Source organism: Sapajus apella, unplaced genomic scaffold (assembly GCF_009761245.1).
Source record: "Sapajus apella isolate SASKATOON/1434 unplaced genomic scaffold, GSC_monkey_1.0 scaffold62, whole genome shotgun sequence".
Taxonomy (NCBI): Eukaryota; Metazoa; Chordata; class Mammalia; order Primates; family Cebidae; genus Sapajus; species Sapajus apella.
In genome coordinates, this window is record NW_022437002.1 from 7,168,942 (window position 1) to 7,193,940 (window position 24,999).

Genomic DNA, 24,999 nt, shown 5'->3' on the forward strand with positions numbered 1-24,999 from the left:
AGCTAATTTTTTGTATTTTTAGTTAAGTCAGGGTTTTACTGTTAGCCAGGTTGGTCCTGAACTCCCGGCCTCAAGTGATCTGCCTGCCTCGGCCTCTCAAAGTGCTGGGACTTACAGGCGTCAGTGCCTACGTTTTAAGTGTGTGTGTTTTTTGAGACAGGGTCTTGCTTTGTCACCCAGGCTGGAGTGCAGTGATGCCATCACAGCTCACTGCAGCCTTAGCCTTCTCGGCTCAAGTGATCCTCCCACGGCAGCCTCCTGAGTAGCTGGGACTACAGGCGTGTGCCACCACACCCACCTAATTTTGAAGCATTTTGTGGTCAGGGTCTTGCCATATTATGCAGGATGGTCTTGAATTCCTGTCCTCAAGTGATCCTCCTGCCTCAGCCTCTGCTGAGATTATAGGTATAAGTTTTTTTTATATGTTCTATACAGAAGTCCCTTACCAGTTGCAGTATTTATAGCTTTTATTCTTATATATGGGATTTTGATCCATTTTAATTTTTGTATATGGTGTGAGGTGGAGTCTATTCTTTTGCATGTGGCTACCCAGTTTCCCAGAACCACTTGTTGAAACTGTTTCTCCAGTTTCTCCATAGAACAATTGTGGAACCCTTGTCAAAAATCAGTTGACCATGAGTGTTTATTTCTGGACTTTCAATTCTATTCTACATTAATCTATGTCTATGCTTGTACTGGTACAACAGCCTTGACTACCATTGCTTTGCAGTTTTAAAATCAAAGTGAATTCAGGATTTTTTTTTCTTCAAGATTTGTTTTCAAGGTTGTTTTGGCTATTCTGGGTCTCTTAAAATTCTATGTGAATTTCATAATCAGTTTATCAATTTCAAGAAATCAGCTAGGATTATGTTGAATCTGTAGTTTGGCAAGTATTGCCATGTTAACAATGTTACTATGGAGTTATTTCCCCAATTATGAGTCTTCTTTCCACAATTTCTTTTCCTCTCAAATCTTTCAATTATTTCAGTAGTGCTTATGCTTCTTTCAAGTCTGTTAACAACTAAACCTGTTTTAGACACAAAATATTTTGTGTCCATTATTTTGTTAAAATGTAGACTTTGCCATGTTTTAAGTTCTAGGCTTCTCCACCCTTGAAGACTACTATTTTAGAACACCTGAGTCAAGCACTGCCTCAAGTACTTAACATACCAACTAATCTACAACCCTGCTAGGCAGCAATCCTTGTATTTCATTCTTACCATTTGAGGTTAAGTAAACTTACAACAAATCAATGGCCTTCCTCCTTTCAGTAGCAGGCTCTTTGTTACTAATTGTCCCCTATGGACTCCAACATATGAAAGTTAAATTTTCTGCCTTGCTATCAAAAAGCTGTTCATCAGGCTTTTCTAATTACATGGTATGCTAAGGGAAATATCCTTTTTGCCTGTGAACCTTGGTCACTGGTAAAGAGACTTGAAAATTCCATGTGCTGCTGTACCTTTAGCACTGCTAAATGTTCTTGCGTCATTTCCTATCTCAATGACCTTATGAAAAAGGTGTTTATTTTACAGATTAGCAAACAACTAAAGAAAGTTGCCAGATATTGCAGCTAGGCAAACTGCAGAAATAATGTATTATTTCTGGTAGTATGACCTCATATACCTCTAACCACTATAACATACAGTTACATTGTTTTTGCCTTGAGATCTACAAGGCTTCAGAGCCACAGTTGGGAAAACTATTAACAGACCTGAGCAACAATAACTCAACAATAACAAGACTCTTGATTTGGTGTGTAGCTCACGCCTGTAATCCCAACATTTTGGGAGGCAAAGGTGGGCGGATCACTTGTGGTCAAGAGTTCAGGGCCAGCCTGACCAACATGGAGAAACCCCATCTCTACCAAAAACACAAAATTAGCCAGGTATGGTGGCGAATGCCTGTAACCCCAGCTACTCAGGAGGCTGAGGCAGAACTCCATGAACCCAGGAGGTGGAGGTTGTGTTGAGCCCAGATTGCACCATTGCACTCCAGCCGGCGCAGTAAGAGCTAAACTCCATCTCAAAAACAAAGAATGAAAAACAATGAACGTATCTTGGTCTCATTCCTGGGATTAACTGTACACAGCCACTCAAAACAAATTTCATGGGATGAGCAGATGATGTACCTTAACTCTTCCTTTGTGATTATTTCAGTATTAAAAAAAAAAAAAAAAAAAATTGGTGTCAGACGAACAGCTGAGCAAGTTTTAGTACAAGGGCTCCAAGAGTGAAGGGGACAGATCATTTGACTTACAATTTTTATTAAGCAGCTTTTATAGTCAATTCCAGATTTTCCTTACATTTAGATATTCTCAAAAAATACCCAGATCATAATGCATATCCAATTTTGACTTCGAGAAATTGATAGCCCTTCATTACTACTTACAGCAACCACAACACAGTAATCCTCCCTTGTCTGTGAGGAGACACATCCCAAGACCCCCACAGTGGATGCCCAAAACCACAAATGGTACCAAAGCCTGGCCTAGCCTGGTCATTTTTTTTTGGCTGACAGGTAGCATATACAGCATGGATATGCTGTAGCCAACCTTCCCACCCATATCCCATCTAAGGTGGGAAAGACAGGATGCCTCTCAGAACTGCCCATAATTTAAAACTTAAAGATTAACTCCGAGGTTGTGGCTGACCATGGTTGCAGATAAGAGAATACTACTATATTATTTGACTAGGCTTGTTTGTGAAGCAATGTGTAGCTATCCCATAACAATCATAATATTTTGTACATACAGAAGTTGGAAATACCAAATGCTATTATGTCTGAAATCCAATCAAGGAAAGGTATGTAGGTAGTAACTGCTGTTATTAGTAACATGCTAATTTTAGAAAAAAATTATAGCCAGGCATGGTGGCTCACACCTATAATCCCAGCACTTCGGAGGCCAAGGCAGGCGGATCATGAGGTCAATAGATTGAGACCATCCTGGCCAACATGGTGAAACTCCATCTCTACTAAAGATGCAAATGAATTAGCTGGGTGTGGTGGCACATGGCTGTAGTCCCAACTACTCAGGAGGCTGAGGCAGAATTGCTTGAACCTGGGAGACAGAGGTTGCAGTGAGCCTAGATAGCACCACTGTACTCCAGCCTGGCAACAGAGGAAGACCACCCACCTCAAAAAAAAAAAAAAAAGATTACAGAGCGAAGGCAAGTATCCAAAAAGAGCCATAAAAACTGATCAGTAATTTAGATTGAAAGTAACACTGCCCAAACAGTCACAATAGGATCCTGTATTATAATCTGGTTCTGTCTGTAATGTAGACCTTTTTAATTAAATGTCACTCAAACAGGTCAAGAAAATTCTAGAAAATAAGTGCTAAAAAAACAAAAACAAAGGATAATTAAGATAATGTCTTTATTAGTGAGAAATACATTGTTCATTCCTCCTTGCACTCCTCCTCGTTAGTTTTCTGGACACAGCTCACCTGATCCTGCTAATTAAAGGGTATGATTACTCCAAAGGATACAAGAATCAGAGCTATCAAATTCTCAGTCAAGTGAACTCCCTAATACCAAAGAAATCTTATCAAAAAATATGGCATTAATTGTAATTAATGGGCCTGGCGGGGTGGCTCAAGCCTGTAATCCCAGCACTTTGGGAGACTTGAGGTGGGCAGATCACCGTGGGCCGATCACCTCAGGTCAGGAGTTTGAGACCAGCCTGGCCAATGTGGCGAAACTAAAAATACAAAATTAGCCAGGCATGGTGGCGCATGCCTGTAATCCCAGCTGAGAAGGCTGAGGAAGAATAGCTTGAACCCAGGAGGCAGAGGTTGCAGCGAGCTGAGATCACACCATTACACTCCAATCTGGGCAACAAGAGCGAAACTCCAGCCGGGTGCGGTGGCTCAAGCCTATAATCCCAGCACTTTGGGAGGCCGAGGTCAAGAGATCGAGACCATCCTGGTCAACACAGTGAAACCTCGTCTCTACTAAAAATATAAAAAATTAGCCGGGCATGGTGGCGTGTGCCTGTAATCCCAGCTACTCAGGAGGCTGAGGCACGAGAATTGCCTGAACCCAGGAGGTGGAGGTTGCGGTGAGCCGAGATCGCACCATTGCACTCCAGCCTGGGTAACAACAGCGAAACTCCGTCTCCACCACCCCCCCCCCCCCAAAAAAAAAAAGAGCGAAACTCCGTCTCAACCTCTCCAAAAAAAAGTAATTAATGATTCCCACACTAGTATTGTCATTTTGTACCACTAAGAGCCTTTCTGAGGACAGTGTAACAGACTAAGAATCTTTCAACTTACCTAGACACGCTGTCAGTCTAACAACTTGTGGCTTCCCTCCTTGGTTGGCTCACGCTGCGTGTTATCTTCAGAAGTATCTATCCACCTATAATGAAAAAAAAATTTTATTTAAAATAACAAGTTCAGCTATTACATTTACTTTTTAAACAGTATGAACTTTTTGGGCATGGGTTGTTCCAATCAGTGATCTATTGTTAAGTCATGGCCCACCCTAAGATTCTATTCTATGAATTTTTTTCTTTAGATAGGATCAGCCTCCAAGGGAACTGGGACCACAGGCACACACCACATCTGGCTATTTTTTCTTTCTGTAGAGACATGATCTCATTATTTTGCCCAGGCTGGTCTCAAAACTCCTGGGCTCAAACAATCCTCCCATCTCTCCCTCCCAAAGTGCTAGGAATATAGGTATAAAGCCACCACGCCCAGCCTTCTACATTTTCTTTACATCTTTAGAGTGTAAGTGGGAAAAAAAAAAAAAAAAAAAGAATCATGGGGATTTTGGATGGGGTCTAAAATTGAATTTAGAGTACTGAAAATACGGCCTTTCCCCTTAAGTCAAGCTTTCTGTTCTTCTATGACTGTTATATAACTATCCACCTTTTCTGAATTCTATTGTTTGACATTTTTATAATAATACCTCTCACCTGCTTTCTCACATACAGCCCTATTTTCAAACAAAAATACAGGGATATTATCTTAGAAAAGGCAAACACCTCAAATAAATAATAAAGTTTCAACACAAATACCTAAAAAAATTATTTATATTTCTTTTAAAATGCCTCTAGGGGTTAAGATTTCTAAGGAAACTTACTTCATGTGAATGAGCACTCCAGTATCAGCCAACATCAATTATTCTTACCTAAAGAATAATAAGAAAAAGTTAGTATGAAAGACAAGGGTATAAAATAAAGGTTTGAAAATGCTAGTCAACTTCAAAATTTAAAGAGTAAAATTCCAGAGATAAAGATTGGGGGTAAGTTACAGCACAAAAAAATAGAAAGAAACTTCATGGGATAGGGGGAATCTAAAATTAATTCTTACATAAAATAAGTAGACAACTGAATTAGAATGAAAACTGTATTTTCTTTAAAATGTAAAAGCCTAACTCTTATTTTCACCAGTCTGAGCACAATGAAGTTTGACTGCAACCCAAAATATACTATCCCTTATGTGAAGGTATGTGACAACGTTGACCTTGCCAAATGAGTTTTAACATCAGCTTTTTCACATGAAAGCACATACCCTGCTGCTCCCCATTCAAGTATGTCTTCCACTGTTAGGCGGGCTGACCACCTTCAGCAGGAGTCCTCCAAGAGTGTCCAATCCCCCTTCCCACAGTACACAATGCTGCAGTTGTCATCCTGCAATCCTTTGTATTTACCTCATTCTTTCCCATCTAAGTCCTCACTGAGTTTTAAAGTTAGGGCAGGAAAGCTATGCCTTACTGGGACAGCAAGGAACCAAGTTTTTCTGAGGGAGAAGACATTCACCTTCACTATATGCCTGGCAGGGCCACAGTGCACAAAACAAAAGATCAGCCTTCATTCAAGTTCCAGGTTTTTCTTCCTCCCTGTATGATTACTGAAAAGGGCATATGAAATAAGAGTTCCCTGTTGCACATGTACCATCCATAAGGGATACTATATCGTTTTGCATTCTTCCCCCCCATTCTCCAGATTATCCTATTCTACATCCAGCCCCTTTTTTACTCTCAAAAAATAAAAAAGTAAATCTTTTTTTCAGCACTGGTGTTCAAAAGCAACATTTTTATGGTTAATGGTTTACCAGCAACTGTTGAGATTTCCAGTTGAGTCTTAAAAATTGCCAATCATTATCTAGCAGCAATGACAGATGATTAGGAGCAGTCAAATCCTCTGAATTCTTTCCCTAATAGGCAGCCATTTGAGAACTGCACTAGCTGACATCACTGAAACATTATCAGCTAAAGCCAAAACCAAATAAAGGCCCAGACCAACATCCTGGCTCTCTAAAACCTGTCCAATATCATTAAGGGAAAGACAGTAAATGCAGGACTGTGGATCATGTCACTGCAGCTGACAATGATTAACAATAGGAGACATGCAACCCCCATTAAAGTTAAAAGTCCAAAACTAGTCACACACATCTCTTTACTGGGGAAAAGTGAGACTATTATGCATTCTTGGTAGGTTTGCAACCTTGCATGAAGAGCACCCACTGCGTTTCTTTCATCTTTCAGAAAGCACCAGTATCTGTTCCAAGGGCCTAACAGTACGAAAATACATTCTGGCATCACACCTCTGAACCCAATACTGCTCTCGTTAAAACGAATTTTGGTTTGTAACAAGATTATGAAATACAATGCAAGCACCTCGGTATAGCATTATTACTGAAACCCACTTAATTCCCAGCTTTTTGAGTTTTTTTTTTTAAATCCACTGCACTGAGATTCACAATTCATAGCTACACACAAATTAAAGCTATTAAGAACAGACTAACATCACAAGTTTCTCATTCTGAAGTGCAAAAGCCTAAGAATCTTAAAGTGAACAGGATAAAGCAAAATTAATCCCCCCCACCCCAATGAAGTTCCTGAAGTCCATATATTATGCCAAGTACATTCTCTAAAAATTGTTACTAACTGGTAAGAAACAGACCTGAGGTTTTATTTCTAACACCCAATCACTAAACCACGGCAGCAAGCACTGGCCACCGATTTAATGGATTACGACACAGGACAGCCCATCAGGTTTCTATGTAATTTAGTGATACTCATGTCACTAATACTGAGCATTATACTTGATCTGCATTGTATTATGGATATGCAGAGGCTTAAACTAGTCATCATTTGTTCTTTCATCTATCAGAAGAGTCCAAAGTTGTTTGCTTGAATGGACTACATGTTAAAATACAAGTCTGTCCCCACCTTGTGAATTGCTTGCCAACGAGCAAGCTCTTTTTCTTGATACACAGAAAATTCTCAGAGTCACGAAGTTTTCATCAGCATTTATGCAAAGCAAACCACTTTCCAGTTACAGAGCAGAAACATTATACATGAAAGCTGTTTCTCATTCATGCTAGCTAAAAACCAGTTCAGAGACCAAAAAGTTGAATTGAGGTCTGGAACAACAGTTGATGCAAAGTCCTAAGCAATAGAAGAAGTGCTTTTGAAGACTTAGGTTTTCTTTATTTTGGACTGTAACATCACATCCCTAAAGCTAAGGAAACCAAATTCAAAAAAGCTACTCTGAACATATGCAGTCATCCTACAGAAACGACGATGTCTTATGATTGGGAATGACTCCCAACATGTATTCAACTGTAGTAAAGTCAATGTTCCATACCACCTTCCCCCAGGTTTAGAGTATAGACATATTTAGACAAGTCCTGTAACTTGAACTATTCACGTTAGATTCCCAGCTAAGCCCAAGTTAGTAACAAAGGTGTTTTCATGAAGCCCATGTTTTAAAAAATTTTAAATCACATTACAAAAAAACCTGTACTTTTTAGTTCAACTGAACTTGCAGAATTACCAAGATTGCATACTGAAATTACTGATATTGCCAACCTATGGACAGGTCAGTTTGCTACAATAGACTAATTATCACATGCTATGCAGTCCATGGTCAAGGTGCTAAAAGCACCTTAATTCCCAAGTATAGTTTGTTTCCCTCTCCCCCACACCACTGATGTGTTTGTTCCATATTATCTTGAGTTACAATGCAACTAAAGGAAACCACACAACTGAGTCAGTATACCAAAGAATCAAGTTTGCACTTTTTATCTGAGAACTGCAACAGCACTGAATTCTGCCTGACAAATTACAGCTCTAACCCCACACCCACACAGTTCTGATGTAAGCTAGCTTTACCATACAAGTGTTAGGTGCTGCACTGTAATTTCATTGTCAGAAGTGTGATGCCAGAATGCCCACGGAATAAAAGTACATAGCAAGTCACCAAGTTAGATTATATTGCTTGTTACCTACCTGTATGCAGTCGGCAATGAGAATCTTGGAGCAAGCAGGAATACTACATCCGGGTCCTAATGTCCATTGCCATTTGCGGTACTACGTTCCTCACAGTTACGCACTGCAGAAATGCTGGCTAAATGCAGTTATGTAGCAGGCCACTACTTTAATAGTGCATAATTGCAGTCCAAGAACACCAGAAAACATTCCGCCACAAAGTGGCTTGCCCAAGAAAAGCCAAGTAACTAAATTTTAATCTGCCATAATATGCCACTTAAAAATTGCACAGGCGTAACATTACAATTTCCCAATTTTTTAGCTGTTTACATTAGTGGAATAATACATCTATAGAGTGGTGGGGTTTGTAGTAAGAGTTTCTTAGGAGTTTAATGTTCTAAGCAAAGAGGATTATGATTTCACCAAGTAACATGAGCCAATGGGCTATGCTTACAAAACACCTATTAAATACACTGGGCTCTTAAGAGTACGCAGTTTTTAAAGACAAGGAGAAAGTATAAAAAACAACCAGTGTTCCTCTTAAAACAAAAATATGAGAAAGTGGAGAAGAGGAAATGGGGACAAGCGGTTTCTTTAAATGAGAAAAATGGCTAATACTTCAAAATTACTACCTCCCCTTCCCCACCCCAAGTTTCAGATCGACTTTCAGGAAACTACTTAAGATGATTTAAATTCACATTAAGCTAAAAAACTATCAAATACATTGAAGACTTATTGAAAGTCTATTTGAGTAAGCTTACAACCCTGGGTACATTGCTGTTTCAGTGATGAAAGTCAAATGTCATTTGTAACTAAGCAACATTATTTGCTAAACAACGTTTAGCAATTCTACAGTCCACAGTAAGGGTATCAAAAGCCACAACTTTCTGGAGATTATCCATTAGCATCCTTCACCACTCTTCCTTCAAAGGTACAGTACTACCAAAAGCTTATTTTAGGGGTCTGTGCCAGCATCCCTTATAAAGAAAGGCATGTAATCTGAAAAATAAACTGAAACATTAATTTTATAGGCAGATTTTCCCATTTCCCCACCAGCCCCCACCCACACACATTCAAAGTTCACCCTCTATGGGTGTCCCATGAACACCCCTTATTTTCTTGTCTTGTTTTCTTTAGTAGAGTCCCTATTGTGTAATTCAACCAAACTGTAACGGACTCCTTTCAAATCAAGACCCTTGTTTCCATACAGAAAATCTCGTATGTATCACCAATTAACCTGTTTTGGGACAAAACTTCCTCATAAATATAATCATGGTAAAACTACTCTTATTCCCAAGTGTGCTGGTGAACACAAATAATGAGCATTATTTTCTAATGAGATTGTCTCCCTCATTAGCACACCATGTACCTGCCAGTCATACAACCAGAATTTAGTGAGATGCTTTTATACACTAGTGTTTGACTTTCATTATCCTGTCTCCTATGCAAAAAATGCTCTGATTGTTCCAACAATAGGTCTCCTTTTTGTACACAGGCACAATACTAAACTTCAGCATGTTATCAAAGGTTTGACTTAGAATTTTTCTTTTGCCAATTATCACCAAGAACAGAGGTGGAAAGGAGGAAGACACATTCCATAGTAAGAGTTCTATAATGTACAGATTTGAATGGAACATAACTAAGAACAAAGCCAAACCATTCAGTTACCTTACCTACTGTTAGGAAGTTGTTCCTCTAACATTTACACTGGGAAATCAGCCTCCCATTATACTAATAGGCAACAATAAACCATCTACTTTAATAGTCAAAATCTCTTGTTCTAATGGAAGGGGGGATTTGATGAAGTTGACAATTAACTGACAACACCATGGAAACATTCCAAGCCTTTATGGTGGGAGGAAGGGATATTTGTACTGTGTAGCATCAACAACTCTCCCCAGGTTTAGTGCTACATCAAAAGGAAACTATGTAAAAATAAGTTAACAAATTTAAAATAAGAATGATTATCTGCAACCCTATTTGTCATTAACAGTCACCACTAGCTCTTAGATGAAAACCAACAGATTTTTATAGTCCTGTAGATTTTGCCCAACAGAAGTAGCACAAGGAGAAGTTACAGAATACAAATGTATACATAACTAAACCTACTTCAGTTACTAAACCTTTTTTTTTGGAGACAAAGTCTCGCTCTGTTGCCCAGGCTGGGGTGCAGTGGCAGTCTCGGCTCACTGGAACCTCCACCTCCCGGGTTCAAGCGTTTCTCCCGCCTCAGCCTCCTGAGTAGCTGGGATTATAGGCGCGCACTACCGCGCCCAGCTTTTTTGTATGTTTAGTAGAGACGGGGTTTCACCATGTTGGCCAGGCTGGTCTTGAGCTCCTAACCTTGTGATCCACCCGCCTCAGCCTCCCAAAAGTGCTGGGATTGCAGGCGTGAGCCACTATGCCCAGTCCAGTTACTAGGCCTTCTTACCTTCAAGTTTAATTTTTTAGACTACACCCCATCTTTACAAATCACTTGAATACATGAAAAGGCTTCATGTTTAACAATCTTTAATTCAAATGTAAAAGTTCAATACAAGCCATTTATAGGGCTTGAGATTTGTTGGTCTTTTAAAAACAAGAAATGGGGAAATGCAACAAAATGATCTTTCCACTTTTCAAAAGCTTCCAAGTAAGGATAGATCATAGGGCCATAAAAGATCAATTTAAATCAAACCCACTTTCACCCCCTACCAATTGTCTTACACCCATTCCACAATCTTAATACATATTCCTGAATTAAGATTTACAGTTCAGCTTTGCTTACATAACCATTTAAAAAATACTTAGCACCAGTGTGCTTCCTATATAATGCCAAACAAATCATGAAACTACTTCAGTATGCATTTTTCTTTTTAAAACAAAGGGGGCAGTTATCTGTAGAAAGCAATACTCAGCCTCCAGATACATTTCCCAGAAATGGCATATGCCATTCAAAGGCCTAGACACTTGCATGCTTTCAATGTAGAATACCTAGCCTAATGTGCACAGAAGCATGAATGGCAAAGTTGAAGATCAATATTATAACTATTTTTCTATTTATTTGAAGCACAGTAAAAAAAAAAAAAAAAAAAAAAATTGGTACACTTTGGAAATTCAGTGGCACAAGGTACACTGCCGTAACTTGAGGGACATTATACAGTAAAAAAAAAGAAAAAATAAGGAAATAAGGAAAAAAAATTCTCCTGTTTCAAACAACTGCATTACATAATTTTACCTGCCCAAACAGACCATTTACAAATATTAGGTCAATAAACTACTAACATCCATAAAAAGGTAGCTTTCTTACTAAAATGCAAGAATTTAAAAGATTGGTATCTAAACAAAAGACAAAAAACAAACTGGAATGAAAGCCTAGATATCACATCTAAAATCGGGGTTTTTTGTTTGGGCCTTCGTACTCTTCTCTCCCTCTACCATATCCTGCTGGAGTTCCAGGCCCCATTCCTCTAGGACCCTGTCCACCCACAGGCCCCGCACCTCCCTGCCCAAAGCGCTCAGTACGCTATTGGAACAGTAATTAACAGTTCATTATATGTAGTTGATGTCCATGTGTGTTAAGTAAATATTTTAGAAGGTTCCGTAGTCAACGTTCGTCGATACAATCACCAATGAGTCGATCCACAGGTACCGGGAACATAGAAAGGAAAAAAGGGTAATTTGAAAATTAGTTTACGATAATACATGCCTTGTGGTATGTTCCCACTTGAGCCATTCTCATACACCTGTTTCAAAGAACAGATCTTCCCTGTAGTGCTAAAAAATTTAAGAAATTAGTGCAGATGTGAAAATCGATTCCAAAAGGAGTTCTAAGAAATTTCACATCAGATTAACCCACTGAAAAAGCTTGCAAACTCTCACTTTCAAGGTCTGAACAGGAAATTTAATTTCCAAGTAAGCCTAACAAGCCCAACCAGAGAGATTCAATTCACTCAATGAAGTGACAAAGACCTACTCACCAGTTAGTGGCATGTGCTGTTTAAGAAACCTTGTGCTTTTCAAGATCTTAAGACACATCTGCTAAGTTGCAGAAATCTTAAAAGGTTCAAAGTTTTAATAAAATGCTACCAGACTACAAAAAGAAAAAGCATGTAAGACTAATAGATTTAGTCACTTAACCGGCACAATAACTTGATCAAAAAACTTGTTACCAAATTCTCACAGGCATACTACACCTTCAGAGCCATCACTATATAACAAGAGATAATTATGTTCTCAGCACTATTCTATATTGTTGCAAACTGAATGAACAAACCCCACCCGCCTTCATAGCAGTCCATCTTTTCCCTTAGGTCTTTGAAAAGTACAGACACTTTGCTCTGATTCCATGTTTTAGATACTTCCCAAACACCAAACTAAAGTAACTGCAATAAAGCAGTGAGTGACTTCATTATTCCCTTCTTGTTTTAGGTACTTCTAGAGATAGAAGTTTTCAATGGAAGCACATATGCCTAAAGAGTAGACCCCTCAGGTATGCAAACACAGCCTACACTTTTTCTTATTTCATTTATAATAGACCAGTTACTAAGAATAGTCCAAATAAAATACTAAAATGGCATCAGGGTTTAATTGTTCCTACATATAATTTCAATATTTTTTAAAAACAAAGTACTATAGAGCTACTCAAAATGGCTAAACCTTAATCTTTTATTTTTCAAAATCATAAATTATAGGGTTTTGGGCTCATTGTTCTATATTCTACCTCTAAGAGCTAAAAAAAAGAAAAATTGGGGGCTTTCATGATTATGTTAATTACAACAGCTGAGACCCCAGGAGCTGTTACCTAGAATACAAACCTTTTAATTGTAAGGACTTAAGGTCAAATTGGATTATACAGATTATCTAACAATCTGTCTTTTGGAAGCATATAAACCAAAATGTTACCCACATACTCTGAAAAATCTGAAGCAAGCCCATATTATTACTACATTTACCCAACCAGCCATTTATAACTCTAATTCCCAAAGTCTTAGGTAAGATTATAAACAGGTGAGGCCCTATACTAAATGCTTATGTTTCCATGTATAAAATCATTCTCATGAGCTACACACTGCAGCTCCCCTCCTTTGCCAAAAGCCTGTAGTGAACTTATCACATTCAACTCAGCTATAAAAATGCACTCTCTAAACCCACCAAAATTCAGTCCTAATGATTTGTAAAGCCCTAATGCAGCCACTCACACCAGTTCAACTGATTGTTCTAAGCATCTGGCAGGCTATATTTACAGCTGAAACATGATAGCATCAAGAAGGTTCAGATGGAATGCACACCATTAGTATGCTTAAAAATTGATTTTTGCTACTCTGTAGCAAAATGGAGATGTCAGTTGATTTTTAGAAGGTACACCTACAGACAGGCCCAACAGGTGGGGAACGACGAGTCAAAACACTCAATTCCCTTTTCATAGGACAGAAGCCACACCAAATAGAGGTCAAAGTTCTACACATCACTAAAACATGCCTAAAGCTTCAAGCTACAAGTCTGATTCCTACTTATGGCAAATACCAACTTAAAGAATGACAGTTTGCCATTTGATTACTCACTTGGATGCAGAATAATCAGATACATTATCTAGCATCTAGAATTTGGATTTGCCATGCACTAGAGTTCAAAAGCACCTAAAACTACTTATTGCCAAAGTAATTCCATACTAACAGCATTGATTCCTTGTTGGCAACCTTATCTGTTTAGGTTACCACACACCAGGTTCTTCTGTGTTGCCAAAGTATTCCTCAATATTACATAATTATGTATGAAATTGGTAGGGAAAACTAAAAGAGGTCCAGTCACCTACTTAAAAAAAAAAAAAAAAAAAAAGAGAAAAAGTAAAAGAAAAAAAAAAAACCTAAGTTGTGAAAATGAGAATTTCCTTGGTACTACGTCCCACAGGATACATTACCATGTCACTTCCCATCATGGAACCACTCATGGTTGCTGGTGGAACTCCAGGATTAGCTTCATAACCTATGCCACCACCACCACCTAGAGGTGGAAATTTCTGGCCTCCTGAACCATAGGGATCTAAGAGACAAAAATAGTGGTTACAACTCCACCAGAATACCGCTCTTTACTTCTGTTAACTTAAATTTCATACTTACCTCCCATGTTCATTGCTCCTCCGCCACCCATTCTCATGTCTCTTTCTCTCTGCAAGAAAAAAATTCCTTTCATATACCTGCACTACACCCACACCAAGCATTCTTAGGAACTAAGAAATTTTCAAGTTAAACAAAAAACATGGTTAAGTTCAAAAAGCAGTTTTTCATCACCTGAATTACTTTTGAAATAAATATTCTGGAAACGAAGGTAGACTTAGTTATCCAAAGACCAATAAAACTTCTATTCAAGGTCGGGCGCAGTGGCTCACACCTGTAATCCCAGCACTTTGGGAGGCCAAGGCAGGCAGATCACCTGAAGTCAGGAGTTCTGAGACCAGACTGACCAACATGGTGAAACCTGTCTCTACTAAAGATACAAAACATTAACCAAGTGTGGTGGTACAATCCTGCAATCCCAGCTACTCAGGAGGCTGAGGCAGGAGAATTGCTTGAACCTGGGAGGCAGAGGTTGCAGTGAGACAAGATTGTGCCACTACACTCCAGCCTGGGCAACAAGAGCAAAACTCCACCTCAAAAAAAACTGTCCTATTCAATTAAATCCTCTGACCCATACAAGGCAATCAAACATAATATACTTCGTTAAAAAAAAAAAAGGCAGAAAATAACTATAATTTGAGATATTAAAATTTCCTATATTTCTTTCAAATACCTGCAAGTTCTAGAGAGAACTCCAGTTAGAAGGCAATGAAAGTTGACTTACTGGATCCATGTAGCCCATTCGGCTATAACTTTCCTCTCTTTGGCGCCTCATTTGTTCTTCCATCTCACGCTGACGAATCATCATCTCTTCCTCTCTTCTACGTCGTTCCTCCTCTTGCCTAGAAATACCCATCAGGCATATAGCTGAAGTGTTTACATCTTTTATGTGAAGAAACCTAGCAATTGGCCTAAGAACTAAGTTAGAGCTAAAAAACCACAAAGGCTTAGAGTAAGTCTAGTGGCACAGTACTAATGACATTCTGGCAAAGAATGCAGATATTAAGGGAAATCTTAAGACTGTATTCCATTTTAAGTGTTAAACCAACACAGACCTAATATTGAGCCTTTGTATTTTGCCTGACTGACCTGAAAAACTAAGTACATCTTTTCCTAAATGTCAAGAATATAATAAATGTTAGTGTAAAAATCAAGGCTTAAAGCCAGGCATGGCAGCTGATGCTCATAATCCCAGTTACTTCAGGAGGTCAGTCAGGGGTCTGAAACCAGCCTGGGCAATACAGGAAGACTCTGTCTCCACAAATATTAAAAAATTAATTAGCTGGGTGTGGTAGCCTGTGCCTGTAGTCCCAGCTACTCAGGAGGATCACTTGAGCTCGGCAGTTTGAGGCTGTAATGAGCTATGACCACGCCACTGAACTTCAGCCTGGGCCCATTTCAAAAATGAAAGAAAAAAGATGGGAGCATGGAAGCTTATGCCTGTAATCCCAACACTTTGGGAGGCAGAGGCAGGTGGATCACTTAATGTCAAGAGTTCCAGACCAGCCTGGCCAACATGGCAAAACCTCGTATCTACTAAAAATATAAAAAGAATTAGCTGAGTGTTGTGGTGCATGCCTATAATCCCAGCTACTTGAGAGGCTGAGGCACGAGAATCGCTTGAACCCAGGAAGCAGAGGTTGTGGTGAGCTGAGACAGCACCACTGCACACCAACCTGGGCAACAGTGATACATCTTTAAAAAAAAAAAAAAAAAAAAAAACAGAACTGAAGTTAGCTTATTAAACACAACTCTACCTCAATTGCATTTCTTTACGTTTCTGCATTTCTTGATTATGAAGTTCTTCCATGCGTCTTAATTCTTCCTGTCGTCTCATCAGATCTGAACATTGGAAAATATTTTGGTTTCACATTAACAAGGTTCTAACAAGTTCAAAAAAAGCAACTGATCTTAGCAGTGATGCTCATGCAGAGATCTTTTTACCTTGGCGCAAAAGATTTGCCTGATGTTCATGATAGGCATCTTCCATTTCACTTTCCAATTTGTCTTTTGCATCCTTCATATTTTTTTCAACTTGTTCTCTTTGCTGTTTTTCCATTTCATCCAAAGACTTCCATCGCTGAGAATATTCGTACTCGAATGTGCCATGCTGGGCAAAACGAGGAGGAGTTTCTCTCTCCCTAATAACACACAAAATTTAAACATGAGACAATTTGTGAATGAACACCAGAAAATACTCACCCTAGTATTAGGTCCTTCTATTCCACTACTTGTAAAGAGCACAAAAGGCAAAAATTATCCTGGTTCATCTGAAGTATCTTCACCACAAAAATATTCAGAATACTCAATAAAAGAGAATACAGGCACCAAGAGATTCATTTTGTTTTCCTCCAGCCAAATTCCTCACCGAGGCTTATTTTTTCCACCCACAAAAATGCACTTTGGCCGGGCATGATGCCTTATGCCTGTAATCCCAGTACATTGAGAGGCTGAGGTGGAAGAATCAATTGAGGTCAGGCGTTTGAAACCAATCTCGTCAACATGGTGCAACCCCATCTCTACTAAAAATACAACAATTAGCCAGGCATAGTGGGTCACGCCTGTAGTCCCAGCTACACCAAGAGGCTGAGGCGCAAGAACCCCCTGAACCCAAGAGGCAGGAGTTGCAAGGAGCTGAGATCATGCTACTGCACTCCAGCCTGGGCAAGAATCTCACCGAAAAGACTTCATGCGGTTATTGCAGGGACAAAACAGGACTGCATGTGAGTGTATCCAACTCAGAAACAAAAGCTATCTGAATAACAGCTTCAAAAAAAATCTTTCTCAGCCTGAGATTTTTACATCCACATCAAATAATGTTATGTATCTTAAGCAAAATTGGAAAACTACATAAACAAATTTCTCCTTTACACTTAAAATTTAGAACTGCCAAAAAGCTTAATCAATCTTACTTTTGATACATTGGATTCTTCTGGGCAAGTTTTTCAGGAAGACCATCTTCATCATCTAGCTGTTCAAGTGGTTCCACGATGACTGGACGAGGAGTTCTAAAAACAAAAATGGTTCCATCTTACCTTTGTTCCAGTTTTATTGACACCATCTCATCTAAGTTAATACAACTTACGTTGTCAGCAAGAAAACACCTTCACTGCATCGTTCAAATGCCTTTCTTGCTGCTGGTTTAGAAGCAAATTCAACAATGCCTTTCCCTGTAGATCTTCCACGATCATCCACTATTACAACAGCCCTTTCAATAGGACCAAACTGGCTGAAGGCTTCTTCCAACAGTTCATTGGAAACATAAGGTGAAAGATTACGAACAGAAAGGGCAGCAGCATGTGTGGCAAAGCGAACTCGAAGCTGTCTACCTCTCATGGGTGTATCATCGAGTTCAGCTTTGGCAATTTCAGCCAAAGCTCTGGATTCCTGTAAGTAACAGAGACACTCATGTTAATGACCTAAATTGATTATGTCTACTCTTAAACTGTCATAAGCCTACTTCCTACTCTTCTTCCTCCAACTCAGTTCGAGCATTATCTTTATAGGCAGCGCCCCCTAACATCACCGAGGATAAGTGCTTTACCCATTCCACCCCTTTTCTCTTAGCTAGCAACAATTATGCATTATACCGCAGGCATATTTTCCCTTATTAAGAAAAGTGAAAATTCGGCCCGGCGTGGTGGCTCACGCCTGTAATCCCGGCACTTTGGAGGCCAAGGCGGGCGGATCACCTGAGGTCGGCAGTTCAAGAGCAGCCTAACCAACACGGTGAAACCCCGTCTTTAAAAAAAAAAAAAAAGTGAAAATTTAAAAGACCAATTTATTCTCCCCAGTTTAAAAACCAAGCCTTCAGCGTTTGTAGTGACAAAAAAAAAACCCAACCCACCCTTTTTAATTCTACATAAAATCAAACAATTACACTCACAAGCTTAATAAATCCGAATCCTTTGCCTTTGTTGATAAAGACTTCTCCAGGTTCTCCATATTTAGCAAATAGTCTTTTGAATTCATCTTCCGTGATATCAGCAGGTAGATTCCCAACAAACAACCGACATCGCTGTGTATAAGTTTTCTCTCCAGGCCTCCTCAAGAGAGACAAGTTGGCTTTAAACCCCTAATGAAAAACGAACGGACTTTTCAAACACCAGAGACCTCTGCAAGTCAAAAACAGTACTTGCTTATCTGCAACTTGTCAGTTACCCTTCTGTTCCGTTTGGTCATAATCAAGGTTTTGCTATGTTTGTGAGACTTCCAACATGAGCACTATCTTAACATCGAAAAAGGGGCCCCCATCATCCAGAATGCTCGAGAATAGACACTTCCCCGAAGAGTAGACTTCCACCAGCAACACTCTCAGCCACATATGCTGAGTGTCCCTAACAAATCTAAATCGCAGTACGAAAATTAAAATAGCCAAGTCACACAAATCCAAATGACACTGCAACCTACACGATCTGCGCTAGTGCTTTTAAGAACGGAACTGCCCGGTTCTCTCCAAACCTACGCCACACGCTCTGCACTACCCAGGTTCCAAGGATCAGCTACCTTCTCCAGGGCCAACCCCGCGGCCCGGCAGTTCCTTCCTTAAGGAGACCTCCCCTAGCCTTCAGCCCGTCGGGAGAGCAAGGCGAGGCGGCGGCCAATCCCCGGCCGACTGCCGGCCCTGAGAGGCCGCCCCGCCCCCACGGCAGCGCGCGCAAGCGCCCCTTCCGGCCGCCGACAAAATGGAGGCCCCCCGCGCGTGGGCGGAGGCGAGGAGGGGGGCCGCCGCCATCTTAAGGGAGCCGACGCGTCGCGCCCGTAGACACTCACCTCCGAGTCCGAGATTTTCTCCTCGCTGCGGCCGCCGGGCCCAACGGGCGGGGGCCCCTGGTGGTGCTGCTGGTGGTAGGGCGGGTGGTGTTGGCGGCCCCCGCGAGGCTCCCCGCCGCCTCGATGCGGCGGCTTCGGGTGGCCGCCAGGAGTGCTTAGGCCCGGGCCGCCACCTGGCTTTGGGCCGCCAGGCATTTTGCCGCCTTTGGGACCGCCCGGGCCTGGGCCCTGCTTAGGCCCCGGACCTGGGCCCGGGCCTGCGGCGGGTGGAGGCGGCGGGCCTCCGGCCTGAGGTGGTGTGGTAGGGACCCCGCTGCTTGGCGGGGTGGGTGGCGGCGCCCCGGGAGGGGCAGAGGTGACCGCGGGCGGCGGCGTCGGGGTCGGGCCTGGCCCGGACCCTGGCTGGGTCCCCGAGGTCGGCGGAGTGGCGGGCGGGGCCGAGCTGGAGGCTGGCGGCGCGCTGCCTACTCCGGGAGCGGGGCCGGGTCCCTGAGCAACGACGGGCTTGGAAGAGTCCTGCGGCGGTGGCGGCGGCTGCTGCTGCTGATGCGGCTGTGGATGTGGCGGCGGCTGATGCGGTGGCGGCTGCTGCGGCGGTGGCTGCTGCGGTGGTGGCTGCTGCTGCTGTTGGTGTGGAGGCGGTGGCGGGATCGGAGGCTTGGGGCCGCTCTGGCCCGGGCCAGGACCCATGGGGCCGCGGTTCTGATTGAGGCCCATGCCGGGCGGCGGGGAACGGAAGTCGTGGAGGCCGCCGCGGCCGCCGCCTCCTCCGCGCCTGTGGAAGCCACCACCGCCACCGCCGCGACTCCGGAACCGATCCCGAGACATGTCTGTGGTCAAGGGGCGGTCGAGGCAGAAGCGAAGAAGACGCTCAGGAAACGTGGAGGCCACCTTGCTTCTCACAAAATGGCGGATGACACAGGCGGCGCGCCGCCTTTGTCCTCTTCTTATATAGGCCAGATGGCACGGCCCCGCCTACTCCTCGATCGACAGCTCTAATAGCCAATTGTAATTACTATGTTTTATGACGCTAAGTTGCGAACCTCTGATCTTTCCTATTGGCTCCTGGGTGAGAGGCGGGAGGCATGGAGGAACTGAAGTTTTCAGTTGGCCAATGAGAGAAGAAGGCGTTGGATGTAGGCCACTGTGATTTGCTAGGAGAAATTTGAATGGTTATGCCAGGGCAATTTTCACTTGTAACCAAATAACCAGGGCCCTATCGGCTCCTGGGGAGAAGGGTTGGAGATCTCTTTTCTTTCTTGATTGTCCCTAGGAGCAATCTGCTGATATCCTTGCCCAGAAAAACAGATGTTTTCTGGCTAAAAATCAGAAATTGAGTGCTTGTTATCTACCGTACCTCGTGCCAAGTCAATGAAATTAGAGAAGTAAAATCTTACCGATTTCAAACACACGCACACACTGATTTCATTATGGAACCTCATAGAAATACAGATTTGTGTAGCAGTGTAGACTTTTCAGTATGCTTCAGTGGGTGAGCTCTTTGTTCAAAAAGAGCCCGTGTGTGTGTGTGTGTGTGTGTGTGTGTGTGTGTGTATATGTGTGTACATAATTTACAAACACCAATCTCAGGAGGAATGTAAATATTCCACTCAACACTTTATGAAGAGACTAAGGCACTTAAAAATTACAATGTTAGGCCAGGCTTGGTGGCTCACTCCTGTAAGCCCAGCACTTTGGGACACCAAGGTGGGCAGATCACCTGCGGTTGGGAGTTCGAGACCAGCCTGGCCAACATGGCAAAACCCTGTCTCTATTTAAAAAATACAAAAATTGGGCGCAGTGGCTCACTCCTGTAATCCCAGCTATTTGGGAGGCTGAGGCGGGCGGATCACGAGGTCAAGAGATCGAGACCAACCTGGCCAATATCGTGAAACCCCGTCTCTACTAAAAAATACAAAAATTAGCTGGGCGTGGTGGCGCCCACCTGTAGTTCCAGCTACTTGCAAGGCTGAGGTAGGAGAATTGCTTGAACCCTGGAGGCAGAGATTGCAGTGAGCCGAGATCGCGCCACTGCACTCCAGCCTGGCGCCTGGCGACAGTGGGAGACTCTGCCTCAAAAAAAAAAAAAAAAAGTTGCCAAGCGTGGTGCTGCATGCCTGTAATCCAAGCCACTTTAGAGGCTGAGGCAGGAGAATTGGTTGAGCCCAGGAGGTCACAGTGAGCCAAGACCACGCTATTGCACTCAAGCCTAGGCAACAAGAGCGACACTTCCTTTCAAAAAAAAAAAAAAAAAGAAATTACAACGTTAAAATATCTGTAGGGTATTACCCAGTCAGCTGCATCAATTGTAATCAATTGTATTTCTTTTCATTTCTTTATTTTTTTTTTCTTGAGACAGAGTCTCGCTCTATTGCTCAAGCTGGAGAGCCAAGCAGCAGTGCGATCTCGGCTCACTGCAACCTCCGCCTCTCAGGTTCAAGCGATTCTCTTGCCTCAGCCTCCTGAGTAGCTGGGACCACAGGTGTGTGCCACCACACCCGGCCAATTTTTTTATTTTTAGTAGTGATAGGGTTTCACCATGTTGGCCAGGCTGGTCTCGAACCCCTGATCTCAAGTGATCCACCCGCGTAGGCCTCCCAAAGTGCTGGGATTACAGGCATGAGCCACCACGCCTGGCCTGTATTTCAAAATCTCCAGTTTCTTTGAGGTCCACAGGCATCTTGGGGAATCATTCCCCCCTCAACATTAGCTCATAGCTTATTATCTTCCCTTCTGCCTCTAGTACTCTTCATTCAAGATCCAGACAGGGCTGGGTGCCCTGGCTCATGCCTGTAATCCCAGCACTTTGGGAGGCTGAAGTGGGAGAATCACCTGAGGTCAGGAGTTCGGGACCAGCCTGAACAACATAGCAAAACCCCCTCTCTAGTAAAAATACAAAAATTAGCCAGGCGTGTTGGCATGCACCTGTAATCCCAGCTACTCAGGAAGCTGAGGCAGGAGTATCGCGTGAACCCAGCAGGAAGAGGTTGCAGTGAGCCAAGATCGCACCATTGCACTCCAATCTGGGCACAGAGACTCTAGGGGGAAAAAAAAATCCAGGCAGATGACCCACCCTATATCCTAATGCTCAGTTACTTACCTCCTCCAATAATATTCCTTCTATCCTGTATCAGCCATCCACACCCCCACCCTCCCCTCATCACACCCCTGTTTGCTATTACCAGCAACTACACTATCTCTGAAATGTTTAGTTTAACCATTTCTCTTACTAATCATCACTTTTCCTTCTGGCTCACATAGCGTGGTAACCTCCTGATTCTTTTTTTTTTTTTCTTTTCTTTTTTTTTTTTTTTTGAGACAGAGCCTTACTCTGTCACCTGGGCTGGAATGCAATGGCACAATTTTGGCTCACCAGAACCTCTGCCTTTTGAGTTCAGGCAATTCTCATGCCTCAGCCTCCCGAGTAGCTGGGACTACATGTGCATGCCACCACACCGGGCTAAATTATTTATATTTTTAGTAGAGAGAGGGTTTTGCCATGTTGGCCAGGCTGGTTTCGAATTTCTGACCTCAGATGATCCACCTGCCTCAGCCACCCAGCGTGCTGGGATTACAGGAGTGAGCCACCTCACCCAGCCATTCTTTTTTTTTTTTTTTGAGACAGAGTCTCGCTCTGTCGCGCAAGCTATAGTGCAGTGGTGTGATCATGGCTCACTCACTGCAGCCTTTGCCTCCTGGGTTCCAGGGATTCTCTTGCCTCAGCCTCCCCAGAAGCTGGGATTACAGGCACCTGCCATCACCAACTATGATTCTTTATATTATTATTATTATTTTGAGACGGAGTATCTCTCCGTCACCCAGGCTGGAGTGCAGTGGGGCAATCATGGCTCACTGCAACCTCTGCTTCCCGGGTTCAAGCAATTCTCCTGCCTCAGCCTTCCAAGTAGATGGGACTACGGGCACCTGCCACCACGCCCAGCTAATTTTTGTATTTTTATTTATTTATTTATTTTACTTTTTTTTTTTTTTTAAATAAAGATGGGGGTTTCACCATGATGGCCAGGCTGGTCTTGAACTCCTGACCTCAGGTGATCCACCCACCTCAGCCTCCCAAAGTGCTAGGATTACAGGCGTGAGCCACCGAGCCCAGCCTATTTACTTATTTTTGAGACCGAAGCCTCTTTCTGTCACCCAGGCTGGAGTGCAGTGGCACGATCACGGCTCACTGCAACTTCTGCTTCCTGGGTTCAAGCAATTCTCCTGCCAAGTAGCTGGGACTACAGAGGTGTGCCACCATGCCTAGCTAATTTTTGTATTTTTAGTAGAGATGGGGTTTTGCTGTGTTGACCAATCTGGTCTTGAACTCCTGACCCCAGGTGATCCACCTGCCTTGGCCTCCCAAAGTGCTGGGATTACAGGCATCAGCCACCATGCCTGGCCAGTAACCTATGATTGTTTGAGTTCATGAAAACCTCCAAACCATGAAATGCATTATTTTTCATTATTTCTCATAATCCTATAACTTGCCTCGTTCAGTTCAGTTATGATTATACAACTCTTCTTGTCCTCTTTTTTCATTATGCTCAATTGGTAAAACCCCAACTCTAGGTGAATCTACCAATTTACCTTCTTTAGCAGGGACTGAAGCTTTCACTTTAAATTCCTTTTTTCTTTCTTTTATTTTTTTTTCTTTAAGGATGAGACAGGGTCTCCCTCCGTTGTCCGGGCTGGAGTGCAGTGGCATGATCACAGCTCGCCGCAGCTTCAACCTCCCAGGCTCAAGTGATCTGCCTCAGCCTCCTGAGTAGCTGGGACTACATATGCATACCATCACGCCTGGCTAGCTTTTTTTGGAAATTTTTGTAGAGATGAGGTCTCAATATGTTGCCCAGGCAGGTCTCAAACAAAATTACGGTCCTGAGCCACTGCAACCTGCTTCACTTTAAATTCTTGACCACAAGCTTTGAAGGGTTATTAGAATTTGCCTGGCAATCTTACTGAATTTATCTAATAAGTTCACTTTCTGAGCTGGGCCACAGTGGCTTTCTCCTGTAGTTACAGCATCTGTAGAGGCTAAGCGGGGAGGATTGCTTGAGCCCAGGAGTTGCAGGCTGCAGTGAGCTGTGACTGCACCACTGCACTCAGGCCTGAGTGACATTGAGACCCCATCTAAGAAAAGAAGGAAGGAGGGAGGAAAGAAAGAGAGAGAAAGAAAAGAAAAAGGTTGAGTTTTTACTTCCAAAGACAGTTTATTTCCTGCTTTCTCTATTCAAACTTCTACCCTTTCTTCTCTTATTCCACCATAACTAATGACCTCTCCTCATATTTTTGTTTTTACTTTTGTTTTTTGAGATGAAGTCTCGTTCTGTAACCCAGGCTGGAGTGCAGTGGTGCAATCTCAGCTCATTGCAACTTCCACCTCCTGGGTTCAAGTGATTCTCCTGTCTCAGCCTCCTGAGTAGCTGGGATTACAGGCACGTGCCACCATGCCCAGCTAATTTTTGTATTTTTAGTAGAGACGGGGTTTCACCATGTTGACCACTATGGTCTCAATGTCTTGACCTCGTGATCCACCCGCCTCGGCCTCCCAAAGTGCTGGGATTACAGGCGTGAGCCACCACGCCCGACAACTGGCACTATTAAAAAAAAAAAAGCGGCCGGGCGCGGTGGCTCAAGCCTGTAATCCCAGCACTTTGGGAGGCAGAGGCGGGTGGATCACGAAGTCAAGAGATCGAGACTATCCTGGTCAACACGGTGAAACCCCGTCTCTACTAAAAATACAAAACATTAGCTGGGCATGGTGGCGCATGCCTGTAATCCCAGCTACTCAGGAGGCTGAGGCAGGAGAATTGCTTGAACCCAGGAGGCAGAGGTTGCGGTGAGCCGAGATCGTGCCATTGCACTCCAGCCTGGGCAAGGAGAGCGAAACTCCGTCAAAAAAAAAAAAA

General features: G+C 42.6%; 1 protein-coding gene across 6 annotated transcripts; it reads right to left on the reverse strand.

The window, feature by feature from the left end:
- Window positions 1-3,360: 3,360 nt before the first annotated feature.
- On the reverse strand, window positions 3,361-20,020 carry SFPQ (splicing factor proline and glutamine rich). Of its 6 annotated transcripts, none has more exons than XM_032246892.1 (13): window positions 19,091-20,008; window positions 18,204-18,392; window positions 17,403-17,704; window positions 17,230-17,325; window positions 16,262-16,458; window positions 16,075-16,159; window positions 15,042-15,159; window positions 14,321-14,369; window positions 14,122-14,243; window positions 8,244-11,727; window positions 5,088-5,135; window positions 4,274-4,358; window positions 3,361-3,451 (listed from the first exon to the last, which is right to left on the reverse strand). In XM_032246892.1, exons 1-10 carry the CDS (start codon window positions 19,916-19,918, stop codon window positions 11,590-11,592), a joined length of 2,124 nt encoding a protein of 707 aa, XP_032102783.1. In that variant the 5' UTR covers window positions 19,919-20,008; the 3' UTR covers window positions 3,361-3,451; window positions 4,274-4,358; window positions 5,088-5,135; window positions 8,244-11,589. The 6 variants fall into 6 exon arrangements, with proteins under 6 accessions (XP_032102783.1, XP_032102782.1, XP_032102786.1 ...); XM_032246891.1 differs by having other exon boundaries at window positions 3,361-3,454; XM_032246895.1 differs by lacking the exon at window positions 8,244-11,727 and having other exon boundaries at window positions 19,091-20,020.
- Window positions 20,021-24,999: the final 4,979 nt, after the last annotated feature.